Genomic DNA, 12,735 nt, shown 5'->3' on the forward strand with positions numbered 1-12,735 from the left:
TAGGTACTAATTTTACTTATTATAAAATACAGTTATTTGCTGTGTTCACTAATTATTTTGCAGGTGAAGTAGGTATTATGAATATGAAGGTAGGTGATATGGATAAACTTATTTTCTACATACAAATGATTGTAGACACAAAACAAAACCAAGAAAATCTTATCAAATATTTATTTAGGAAAAGCTACTAATGTATCATAATTACTATTCCTGTGTCAAACAAAATTATTACTTCTCCAACTCAATAGTGTTCACCATTTTACTGTTGTCAATTAATTCAAAGAGGTATACTGTCTGTGTCCAATTATCACCACATGCATAGCAGGTAACTTAATCACTTGCACTAGTGTTTCACTTGATTTCTTTGACGTATGCGTCGAGCTCAGCATCAAGTTCCTCAGCAGTAGGCACAGGCCGCTTGCCGCGCGGCCCTGCAGCCCCGGCGCCGCCGCGCCCGCCCCGTCTGCCCCCGGCGCCTCGCGGCCGCCCGCCACCACCGCCGCCCCCTTGGTTCCTCCCGGCACCATTTGCTGAAATTCAATGGTTTATGTAAGATGAATGTGTCAAAATTAAATATAGATAAATACTGGTGAAAATAGCTGACCATGCACAACCACTTATGAAAAGGCAGATATTTCATATTGTTTCATCAACTGCATGTGTTATGATGCATGATCACAATAACCTAGAGACCAAACAAACATCATTACCTCTATTGGAGTTTCTTCTGATAGGTCCACCAGGTCCTCCTCCTAGACGACCTCCTCGGTCTTCTGTTCTGAGACTGCTTATTTCAGATGTGGCTAGTTGTATGTTCATTGCACGGCCATCGAGTGGGACACCATTGTATTGTTTCATTGCCTTTAATGCATCTGCTCTTCTTTCAAAAACGACCTCAGCAGTCCCTGTGAAAAAGAAATTTATGCCGTATATCTTGGATCTGAATAACAAATTGTATATTAACAGAATTCATGATTATTTTTTTGTAGTCACTATAACATGCAATAGGTCTTAATTGACCATAAGCAGTAGTTTTGCGTGTGTTTTTTGTCTGTCTATGATTTTAAATAATAATTCATAATAAATAATAATTCAATTATAGTATGCTTACCTAAGGATCTGCCGGAACGGTCATAGTGTACAGCGGCACTCTTAAGAATGCCAAATTCTGAAAACAGTTCTTGAATATCTGAATCAGAAACCCCAAAATCTAAGTTTGACACAAGCAACTTAGTGGGGCCTGTGGTAATGGGACCACTTCTCTGTAATTTCCCTGTCCTTTCTCCGAAGTCTGTGTTGTACATGTCATGTTTCCAAGTGCTGTTTACATCACCCTGAAATAGTTGTCCTTCATAGAGCATGCCAACCGCTTCATGCCTGATTGAGTTGGGCTGCACTCATCATGCTGACAAATACTGGTTGAGCATGACACTAATTTTGCAAAATTACATATCAAACTTCATAGAATACAGTAAGAAAATTATACAATGATTGCGATACAAACAAGAAATTAGAAGGTAACAATATTGTGATCACAATTTTCACTTCATCACTAGATTTTTAAGTTCAAGTTTTTGCACTGAATCGTCAAACAAATCACTGAAGGTGTTTCTTCTGTCCCCGGGATACCATTCTGCAGTGTGTCCAGCCAAGACCGGAGGAATCAGCCAAAACAATGCATGATGACATGTGCAGGCAGCTGCTGCGCCCCGCCGGGAACACCGACACTCCGACAATGATGAGGGACTAGACCACAGTGTGTAGGGAATGGCAGTTGAACTATGCAAGACTTGCGAATTTGGGACCTTCGTTACAAGGCATATCCAAAACAGCGATGTAATTGCCCTGTTACCACTGCGAGAGTGGGACATGTGTGAATTTCCACTTTCACACAAATGCAAGAAAATAGGGGCAGTTATAAAATATTAATTTGTGTAAATACAGAATGTGATGCGACCATACGGCAACATCTTATTACTTCACGTAAATAGCTTTAGCATCATTCCCGACGTCATCTTGATGCGTCACACCCGCCATTTGCAATCATTATCATGAACTATTTGAATTACCCTTGTGTAATTTGTAGGCTTCGATACACCGCCTCTGTTTCTTCCTCTCAAAACACCACCGCCGCCAGCAGCGGGGCGGGCACTTCGGAACCCGCCGCCGCCGCCACCTCCGCGTCCTGGTTTTCGGTTTCCCTCGAATTTACGTCCAGCACCACCGCCAGGACGGGGACCTTTTTTGGTTGCTTTAATGATATCGTCCAGAGCCATATCAACACGATCAACCATTTTGTAAGGCTTAATTTGATTTAATATTTAAAAACAATTAAGGCACTCTATCAAGGACCTTATTTCTGAAATTAACACAAAACGAAAGAGAGACGCTGTTGAATCCGTAGGAAAAAGAACAATGGCGTATTTCAAAATGGCTACCGGAAACGAATGCTATTTATACCCCATTTACACTCTCGCACGAGTGGCGAGGCGAGCGACAAGGCGAGGGGCGAGGCGCGAGTGTGAACAGACGCTCGTGGCTCGCCTCCTCGCTCGCCTCGCCACTCGCGGCGCTCGCGGAGCGGAGCGGTTTTTGGGGCACGAGTCAAAGGAACTCGCGTCGAGCTCGCGTCGCACGCGAGCGGGTGTTTACACTCTCGCGTCCGCTTCATTCTGGCTTCTACATCGTGCCGCGCAGGTTGTGTTCGTCGTCGTATAATTATAACGTGTTTTTTCCTCAGTTGTATAATGGATTGGTCGCAAGACGAAACATTTAATTTCATATAAGTAAATATTTCAATAAAATAATAATAATAAAAAAACACTAAAACGTAAGAAATAAAAGCAGTACTTACCTGTCACATAGAATAGGTCTAAACCATGTCTAAACCTTAAATTATTTCTTACGTTTTAGTGGTTTTTTGAAGTCGTTTTTTTATCATTATTTTATTTTATTACTTATTTATACTTAGTTTATTTGCAATAATTGACAATCAAAATTAAGAAGCAAATGATACCTATAAGTCCTACTTGTCAGTAGTAAACACGAAGTAGTTGCTATATACCTACCGTTGAGGAGTTCCCTTGACTACCTTCCGTTTCCATCATTAGATCAGCTCAAGGTCACCATCATATTTTTTTTAATGTTAAAAATATAGGTAAGTACCTATGTACTTTCTAAATTTCATTAACTACAATCGGTTAATAGGTACCCAAAATGGAAATTCATAGCCTGTTTTTAACCCTTTACCCACACTTGGAGGTGGAATCAAAATTTGAAAAAAATGGGACCACATGGGATCCTCATCCTCATCAACCCAATACATAAAAAAAAGAATTTTCAAAATCGGTCCATAAACGGCGAAGTAATCGGTGATCATACATAAATTCTTTATTGTTGCGGCTAAAACTTCGACGTCCTCCATCGTTGCTAGCTCAAAGACAACTGAACTCTGCACGAGAGTGTAAACACCCACTCGCGTCACACGCGAGTGGGTGTTTACATTCGCGCCTCCGCACGAGTGACGAGGCGAGCGAGGAGGCGAGGGCCGAGGCGAGAGTGTAAATGGGGTATAAAAAACAAAACTTGTTCACAGATTATAAAAATAGAAACTTCTACAGTTGCCTATGTCATTTTTCTGAGCGCTGCCAAGTGTACTCTGTGGTCATATAACAGTTGACAGTTACACAAAAAAATCTACTCTGTGAACTAAAGTGCCGGTTTGTTGTGAAGTTGTGAACGTGAAATTTCTGTTTGCAGTTATTTTTATGTTAAATGCTGATATCCGCCTTTCATACATAATAAATTCAAGTTTTAAGTGTATCAAAAATGGCTCTTAATAAATTTATGCACCCGAGAAACATTTATAAAAACCCGCCTGACTTTGCTAACCTAGCCAAAACTTACCCAGAATTTTCTGAAGTCGCTAAAGTGGTAAGTTCTTGAGTCAATATTACGCTTTTATTATAAGTAAAATTTGAATTTAATACATTATTTAGTACTACTTCCACTACCGTAATACCTACCTGATAAAACTCAATGAAATGTTATGGTGTTGAAGAGGTTATGCATGAATGAAATAATTTGAATCATTATATTTTCTGCTCCAGGACTTGACTGGAAAGGTCAGCATTGACTTCAAGGACCCAAAATCGCTGCGTGTCCTTACTAAATATCTGCTAAAATCAGATTTTAATCTTGATGTGGAAATCCCAGAAGACCGTTTAGTACCTACTCTACCTCTAAGGCTCAATTACATACTATGGGTTGAAGATATACTGGCTTCCATCAACAAAAAGGAAAATATCACAGGTGTAGACATAGGTTAGTAGTATCAAAGGTTTATGAACTGTTTTAATGTGAATGTGCCCTGCAAAAATCATACTAGGAAGCTGGCAGTGTTGTAATCTTTCTGTAAAATTGCATATGTCTAGGATAACAATCCCCATAGGGGAATTGAGAGGTGATAATTATGTAAACAAGGATTAGCAACTTCAGATTTAGGAACAAGATAAAAATAATACATATAGTTATAATACATGTTTTTTCTTATGTTAATTAAAAAATATAATGTTTAAAAAAACTGTTTCAGGAACTGGTGCATGTGCTGTTTACCCGCTGCTCGCTGCTGCTGATAAGAAGTGGCACATGGCAGCCACCGAGTCTGATGCGGACAGCTTAGCAATGGCACAGGCTAATATTGAAAGAAATAACTTACAATCATTTATTACAGGTGTGTTACAGAAAATTGATTCATTGACATTGAAATAAAAAAAACTTAGCCACATCTCAGGGGCCCTTTTTAAACCATTTATGAGCATTTGTGTGTGTCTCTCCAAAATTACTGATCAGTCATTGTTGCCGTCTTTAATATACATATTTATTTAACCCTTTTAATATTTGTTTCAGTGCATCACAATGTAACAAGCACTGTGATTGATCATTTGCTATCGAAAGATGACAAAACTTATGATTTCTGTATGTGCAACCCTCCATTCTACAGCAATGTGCAGGAGCTGTGTGAGTCTCGCAGCACAGCAAGGTACTGAATACATTTTCATGTTTATATTAATTAAAATTATATAATTATAGTTCACATCACTAGCTTTTCCACATGATCTTTGCATTTTTCTTTATAAAGGCTTTCCCATGAAAAAGTAGCCTACATATTTTACTGGTATGTAGCATTATAATTGTAAAAGAAATCATATTGAATTGGGCTGATTGTAAACCATTCTACTTCTATAAATTGTAGTTACTTATGTTAAAATTTTATAATGTTTCAGGCCTCAACCAAAGAATGCATTTACTGGATCCCCCCAAGAACTAATTACTGAAGGAGGTGAATTAGAGTTTATAAGAAATTTAATCACTGAGAGTAAATCTTACAAGAACAAAGTATGGTGAGTATGTTTCTGGATGCTATTAGTTTTTTGATTGCAAGATACTGCTTGGATAAAGTACTTCGTAGCTGTTAATGATTTCTAGTTTATACTCAGGTGATGGTGGGATTGGTTAGCTTGACATGTGTGTTAACCACTCCCATTTTATAATTCTTATTTACTTTTGCAGTGTCTACACGACAATGGTTGGTCACAAATATAATTTGAAGGAATTATTGCAAGATTTAAAAGCAGATGGAATTAGTCACACTCACACTGAGTTCTGCCAAGGCAGAGTGACAAGATGGGGCTTAGCATGGACATATGAAGACCATGATTTGTATAAATTAGGTTTGTTAACTGTACTTTACTATTCTCATATTACTATAATTTGGATGACTTGGATGATGATGATAATGGTTTCTCACTTTATATCTTTATTTTTCAGTTCCACCTAGAGAAAAGTCCCGTAAGAAAAATACTCCAGTATTAATTAAACTAGATAAAATAAAAGATACCCCTTACAATATAGAAGGTGTAACTAAAAAGTTCAAGTCCATACTTGAGTCCTTGCAAATCACATTCAAGGTTGTTGATAAAAGAGGCAACAACTTGACACTGCTAATAACAGCTACCAGCAACACTTGGTCCAACCAGAGAAGAAAAAGAAGACTAATGAAAAGGGGAGAACCTGAGACAGTAAAAAAATTAAAACCAAATGATGAAAGTGCAAGTGATTCTATTTCCGATACACCTACAGCTGATACTTCATCAGATTCAGCAATAATGGATAGAACTATGGATTCCTCTGCAAATTCTGCTAGTCCTGTAGATAATAAAATAGAATTAAATGATGTAGGTAGAGAAAAAGAGGACCCTATCATACATGCTTGCCTGAAAGTTTTAAAGAAGGATAACAACTTTTTCTTTGAAATGGATTTCATTAGTGGATCTGGTGGTAAAGAAGGTCTACATCAAATAGGACAATACATTAAAAATAATTGGAAATGATTAAGCATTATTATTTATTAGCTTCTCTGTGCAAACTTTCCATGGGAATTCCGGGGAAAAGACAGCCTACACCTTCATTGCTATTACTAGGTTTTCCTACATTCTTTGAGTTGACTGGTAACAACTAAAAGTAGGGTACAAAGTAGTACAAACCCTATGTACGTACACGTAAAAAATAATTGAATAAATATCTAATATTATGGCATCACTAATGGATAAAATAATTTACTTATAAACAGGTGTCTTGTAAATGTATCGACCAGCAGTTAATTTCAGATTGCCGAGATTGATTCAGATTTACTGAAAATCACTGATAAATGTTCACTCTAAAAACATTATGCTAGAAAACCCTTATAACTTAAAATAATAACGGTCGCACGGAGCTTATTCCAAGGATCTTCTTCTCTAACGAATGGTTCAGTCATTGTATTGCAACGCCGGCAACCGAACTAATTCATTACCTTTTTAGTTCTTTATTGCACAAATATGGATAGTAAATGCACAAAAGGTGGCCTTAATGCTAGTAAGAGAAGCTAAATGCAATATTCTGAGATCGTACCAAAAACATCGTATAATATTCTGTGACGAGCTGTCAAATAAAGAAGATCGATTTTTCGATTTGTGTTGCACAGAGTAGGTGTGTTGTTTGTTGTGTAGTGCCTGCATACATATTATAATTTATTCTATTAAAACATCCGATCAAAGCAGCCAGTGTTAAACCCGGAAATAACCAGCAATGGAAGTTGATCCATCCGTTGCACCTGCACAACCGAAAGTTGATACAGTTCCCAATGATGCTATACCTAAATCCCCAAAAGATCAACAAGAGCCGAATCAAGCCGCAGCACCCGCCGGCGCGGAGGCACCAGCTGCACCAGGAGCTGCAGGAGTGTCGGTGAAGGAAGCCCCAAGACAGTCGCCAAAGAAGCCAAAAAAAAGGAAACCGAAAACTCCTCGAGATGAGACCGCACCGCGACAGCCGCTCACCGGTATGCCGCACAACTTTTATACAAATTTACCCCATATAAATACTTACATATAATATTCTCATAATTTACATTGTATCACAAAGTTTATTAAATAACTCTCAACTTTTAGGATATGTAAGGTACCTAAATGAACGCAGGGACCAGCTCAGGGCGGATCACCCTGAGCTTGGCTTTGCCGAGGTGACCCGGCAACTGGCCAGTGAGTGGAGCAAGCTGCCCGCTGATGAGAAACAACAGTACCTGGATGCAGCAGACCAAGACAAAGAAAGGTAAGGTTCCTTCCGCAAGTCTCCTAAAATTGTTTTTTGTGTGGTAAAGCTTAACTTAACATGACACCCCTTGATGGTATTTGCATTGGATCCACAGTTGTGAATGTGTTAACACACAATTTTGCCTTGTACCTTTAGTTATATGTATCTTTTTGATTAACATGTTGTACTTTCAGGTATATCAAGGAATGGGCTGAGTACAAGAAAACAGATGCATACCAAGAGTTTAGAAAAACTCAACTGGAGCAGAAAGAATCTGGTGCCACTACTACTGCTGCAGCCAAGAAGATGAAACACAATCCACCACCACCTCCGGACAACACCCCTGCTGCAACTACTACTGCAAGTAGGTGCACTTTCACTGATGACCGATTTTTATATCTATGAGGAGATCTATTTTTCATCTGTCTGGAGAAGTTATTGTGAAGACTTTGCATTATAACCTCATCATCAAAATAATTATGGTCTCTCAATGGGATGCTCTTTTTTTCACAACCACCTTCAAAGATTGTAGAACTTTGCCCCTAATAATGATATGTACAATAACTTTTGTTTCATAAGCAAATCATTTTAAATTCCTTCCTAGCTAGGACCTACATATTTTTTTTCACAACTTATTGTTTGGCCTGAAATTGTATTACAGCTAAGAAGCTTAAGTGCAACCTTATACATTCATTGTATTTGTATAATTTTAGCTGCAGCAGTTGCACCATCTAACACAGAGCAGACTGTGCCTGCTACAAATGGGAATGGTCCTACTGTGAACTCAGTCACGGCAACTGGTCCTCGGCAGCAGACACCACCTCGGCCGAGAACCTGCATCACACCAGCTTCTGTAAGTTGATAGTCCACTTCTTGATGTTACAGCATAATTTACAGACACAATTATCATTTTGAGGCTTGGGGTGCAAGAAAAGACAGATTGAGTCCAGTCTTGTGACATTATCACCTATATCTTACATCATGTCATGTACACCCTGGGCAGCCTAGTCTGAGTAAATACTCTTGACAAATTCTAGGCTTACTCAAGTGTTTATTACCAACACGCCAAGAGGATCACTATAGTATAAAGGCCACTTTCTATTTTTCTTAAAACAATGCAATGCAATTATAATTATGCATGGCAAGAACCTATTATGATTGCAGTAATGTTTTCAGGGTGAAGACATGGGCGACACCGACATACCCATCTTCACTGAGCAGTTCCTGCAACACAACAAGCTGCGCGAGGCCGAGCTCCGGCAGCTGAGGAAAGCCACCTCTGACTACGAGCAACAGGTAAATGCATAGTTCTTCCTATGACTAGGTACCATGGAGGTGTTTACTAACATATTTATTAAATTTGAGAAAAATCCCAATGAATGGTTAGTTTTTCTATGCCATATATTGCGTAGAGTACATTCAGATGACAAGCGCTCAACGAGCGTTTAACATTTTATTCCGCGCAACGTGCGTTAGCGTGTGTACAGCCTGAATAAAATATATGTAGTTGTAAACGCGCGTTGAGCGCTTGTCATCTTGAAAGTACTCTAATAATCATCCAACTTGCGAGAACCCTTTTAATATTTTTTTGTCACATCTTGTTTTGCGCCATGTGCTAAGTTTCCTAAACCAACATTCCTCACAACCATTCCCAGAACGCGATCCTGCAGCGGCACGCGGAGGAGGTGGCCAACGCGACGGCGCGGCTGCGCGCGGAGACGGCGGCGGCGGCGGAGCGCACGGCGGCGCTGGCGGCGCACCGGCGCGCGCTCGTCGCCACGCTGGTGCAGGCGCTACACTCGCTCGCGCTGCCTGGTGAGTGACTGTCTTCATCTTCAACAAAAAAAATCTACCCATCATTCATTTTTGAGTATAGGCCTCTCCAACGATGCGCTGCAAGCTGTAAGGCGTCACAATATTCTGGTGCAGCTACTATATTAACAGCAACCAGTCTAGGAGTCCATTGGATGACTAAGTTTACCTGTTCCAGGAACAAAGGTTGCAAAGGAATGCATTTGCTATTCCCATCCTCATTACCGAAATGCACCCACTGTCGTCGTTATAAGAATGCTATTTAAAGGCATGCATGTGGGACATGTGGGTGTCTGCATCTATATTTTGTTTTTGTAATATGGTTCATTTTCTTTCAGGCGGGCTGAAAGGAGCCACAGAAGCAAATATTGAAGAATACATGTTGAAGCTGCAGACCCTAGCCACTGAGGGCAAGAGCACCGCCATTGTCAAACAAGCACGCGACATTCTCAACAGAGTCGAACTACCTATCTGAATTATGTTTTGTGTAGTGTTGTATTGAGAATTGTAAACTATAATTTTGAAGAATTATTTCTTTAATTATCTATGTATTACAAATAAATGTATTCTTACTCATAAGTATAAGAATGGTTTCCCTTAATCTATATCAATACATGTCAGTCTATTTAAGGTGATTTGCATCAACTTTTGGTATCTACTCATATTATACGCAAATCATAAAGTAGTTGATACAAGTCACTCTTAGATATAAGTAAGATATTATGACCGAACACTATCAGTATCATCATTGTCAGAATCCACAGAAGGGTCTGTCTCGGCGTTAGGATCATATTTGTGTAGCTTCTTCCTCCATAACTTGATCAGTTGATCCCATGATCGTCTGCTGTATTTTGCGTACTTATCTGGAGTTTTTGGATGTTCTTTGGTGCGTTCAGTACTGGAAAATAATTAAATATATATAAAAATACATTTTACCTTTTTAAATAACTTGTTATTTGGAATAATGGTGCAATATCTTAGGCAACTTATAGCATAAGTTTTAAATAAGACTTACAGTGGAACATCCTTCAAGTAGTTGTGGTAGCCAACAGTGTTCTTTCCATAGTCAATCTGTTTCTGCCTTCTCTGCAGAATTGCAGTGTCTGTTTCCAACTCCAGTGGTTTTTTGTTGGCAGGCCTGTTACATAAAATTAATGGCTATTTAGGGCAAGTAGTCAAAAGAGGGCAATAAACTTTGGGTTAGTTGTACTTGGAGAACTTATACAGTCTTGCCTTACAGTAGGTAAGTAAAAATTAAGCTGCATTGACCAAGCCATGGAAATGTCATCCTAATATATCCTTCAAACAAGGCTAATAAAAAAGCTATATGCTTGTAATACCTTGGGTGTTCGTCTTTGTCACTTTTACTGTTATGTTTTGCTCTTTTTCGTTTTGAATTATAGTTTGAACCATCTCTTAATTTTTCCTTTGTAGCTCGTCGACTTGGAGCTGAAATTATCAATACAATATTACATTTAAGTGACTACTTTTGAAAAGTGGGAAATTTTGATAACTTAAAGTTTAAATTTTATTGATGTTGTATACCTTCATCTGCTTCTACTTCTTTTGCCCAATTAATATCTACCGCCTCAGCCATGGTGTCCCCAACTCAGCAATTGACTGTAACTGTATTTTGACCAGTCCTGTAAAAATAATGTGTGGATATCCATCAAACAATTACAGAAAAAACCTGTGTTTTCGAGATATTTAATGCCAATAGTACTGGGTATATTGTAGATAAAAATGTATAATATAGATATGTCATACAGCCACATAACAACTAAAATGAACAATGCTTTCACCTGCTAAACAAATCAGCTTGAACTATGAGTACCACTTCATAAATGAAGTACAAACACTTAATAATACATGATCATCATACCAAATATAACCTGAAATCATAGGAATGTTTTGATATTTTAAATCATAATCAACTTTAGAAGAGAGCTATTGTAGTACCACTTTTCCTCACACATAAACCTAACAGCCCCTTAGCTTCCCACACTTAATTTATTTGAAAAATCTTTTTATCTTTGTCATTTTGTGGTTTCTCCTTTTAGGTTAAGGTGTCACCTGTTAGAAGCAACGAACTTTTCAACTCAAATATTTTTGTAAAATTGTAGATAACTATAACAGGAAAACTATGAATATATGTATACATCAATACGTAACGTATATTTTAGTACTGTTGATTAGTTGTTTGTTCCCAATACATCTGAGAATCTACTATCTTAAATAATAATAATAATAATATGTATCTATGTTTAATTTGTATCTAAGAATATTTCGAATGTAACCCATGAGTCTTTCAACGACGGCTAAATGGTGCAATCTTAGCTGAGAATTGTAGATGCTCCAACAATTAAACTAGGTAAGTACTATAAATTATAGAATAGAACAAGCATCTAGTGCATCAAGACAATGCTTACCGTTTTCAATACAACTGTAATTCAGTTCACACAAGTTTTATATAGTTCTGGTACACAAATATTATTCTCAAATGAATTGAAACAATAAACTTATATAATTTCAGTTATTTGTAACACTTTTCTTTGTTATTCAATTAGAAATCTATAAACAAACGCCGCCGCCCAACCAAATAAAACGCGCGCCAAACTGTCACCACAGACTAGTGAGAGAGAGATACTACTGTCACTGTCACTTCTACACACAGTTTATGTAACTCACAGAATACTTATAAGTACTGGGTCGTGCACAAAAAGGTCGTATGTATAGCGTGATTTTTTGGCATGATGGAGGCATGATGATTTCATTTCATTAAGGTGTGATCGCCGAAGGAGGACGGTAATGTTTTTCGATTGTATGTATGTTTGTCTGTTTTTGTCTTTCATTCGGCATCTTTCAGCTTTCACTCGAAATGATACGTGTGAACTCAAAATGAAATAAAAGTGCTGAATTCAACCGACGACTGGACTGATCCAACGATGTTGGATTTTGGCATTCGCATCTTTCATTCACTCCCACTCCGAACGAAAAGTGAACTGTCTGCACCATGGAAGTAATAAGTACTTACGAAGTAGGTACTTATTATATTACTTCCATGCTCTGCACTCTGCACAAAGAATGAACGTTCACTCGCATTCGGCTATTTTGTCTCGAGCCCTGTAGCAGACGCACGTCACGAATGAATGTTTAATTCTTTGTCATTCCCATTAAAACTCCCCATTGACTACACGCACCGCGGGCCGAGCCCCGAGCCGTACCAATCCGTGAGCAAATCCGTAATTGCCCACACACTACACCAGCCCCGAGTTGTACTCCAGTCGATTG

The 12,735-nt window shown here is 38.4% G+C and overlaps 4 protein-coding genes across 6 annotated transcripts; 2 read left to right on the top strand and 2 right to left on the bottom strand.

Annotated features, from left to right (window-relative positions):
- Positions 1-157: 157 nt before the first annotated feature.
- LOC105387480 (THO complex subunit 4) lies at positions 158-2,430 on the bottom strand. The gene is made up of 4 exons (XM_038114705.2): positions 2,070-2,430; positions 1,112-1,334; positions 711-905; positions 158-530 (listed from the first exon to the last, which is right to left on the bottom strand). The coding sequence occupies exons 1-4, from the start codon at positions 2,292-2,294 to the stop codon at positions 352-354; spliced, it is 822 nt and encodes a 273-aa protein (XP_037970633.1). The 5' UTR covers positions 2,295-2,430; the 3' UTR covers positions 158-351.
- A 1,307-nt stretch (positions 2,431-3,737) lies between these two features.
- On the top strand, positions 3,738-6,527 carry LOC105387479 (U6 small nuclear RNA (adenine-(43)-N(6))-methyltransferase). The gene is made up of 7 exons (XM_011558212.3): positions 3,738-3,933; positions 4,110-4,323; positions 4,592-4,732; positions 4,909-5,041; positions 5,286-5,402; positions 5,572-5,732; positions 5,830-6,527. The coding sequence occupies exons 1-7, from the start codon at positions 3,829-3,831 to the stop codon at positions 6,390-6,392; spliced, it is 1,434 nt and encodes a 477-aa protein (XP_011556514.3). The 5' UTR covers positions 3,738-3,828; the 3' UTR covers positions 6,393-6,527.
- Positions 6,528-7,036: 509 nt separating this feature from the next.
- LOC105387519 (high mobility group protein 20A) lies at positions 7,037-10,026 on the top strand. 2 transcript variants are annotated; one of them, XM_038115354.2, is made up of 7 exons: positions 7,037-7,381; positions 7,491-7,650; positions 7,827-7,996; positions 8,346-8,485; positions 8,809-8,928; positions 9,288-9,447; positions 9,783-10,026. In XM_038115354.2, the coding sequence occupies exons 1-7, from the start codon at positions 7,129-7,131 to the stop codon at positions 9,917-9,919; spliced, it is 1,140 nt and encodes a 379-aa protein (XP_037971282.2). In that variant the 5' UTR covers positions 7,037-7,128; the 3' UTR covers positions 9,920-10,026. The 2 variants fall into 2 exon arrangements, with proteins under 2 accessions (XP_037971282.2, XP_037971283.2); XM_038115355.2 differs by having other exon boundaries at positions 8,352-8,485.
- Positions 9,963-12,077, bottom strand: LOC105392041 (histone RNA hairpin-binding protein). Of its 2 annotated transcripts, XM_038115358.2 has the most exons (6): positions 11,874-12,077; positions 11,247-11,336; positions 10,990-11,087; positions 10,785-10,893; positions 10,460-10,582; positions 9,963-10,342 (listed from the first exon to the last, which is right to left on the bottom strand). In XM_038115358.2, the coding sequence occupies exons 3-6, from the start codon at positions 11,039-11,041 to the stop codon at positions 10,165-10,167; spliced, it is 462 nt and encodes a 153-aa protein (XP_037971286.2). In that variant the 5' UTR covers positions 11,042-11,087; positions 11,247-11,336; positions 11,874-12,077; the 3' UTR covers positions 9,963-10,164. The 2 variants fall into 2 exon arrangements, with proteins under 2 accessions (XP_037971286.2, XP_037971285.2); XM_038115357.2 differs by lacking the exon at positions 11,247-11,336 and having other exon boundaries at positions 11,874-12,076.
- Between the last annotated feature and the right edge of the window lie 658 nt (positions 12,078-12,735).

The sequence above is a fragment of the Plutella xylostella genome, chromosome 8 (assembly GCF_932276165.1).
Source record: "Plutella xylostella chromosome 8, ilPluXylo3.1, whole genome shotgun sequence".
Classification (NCBI taxonomy): domain Eukaryota; kingdom Metazoa; phylum Arthropoda; class Insecta; order Lepidoptera; family Plutellidae; genus Plutella; species Plutella xylostella.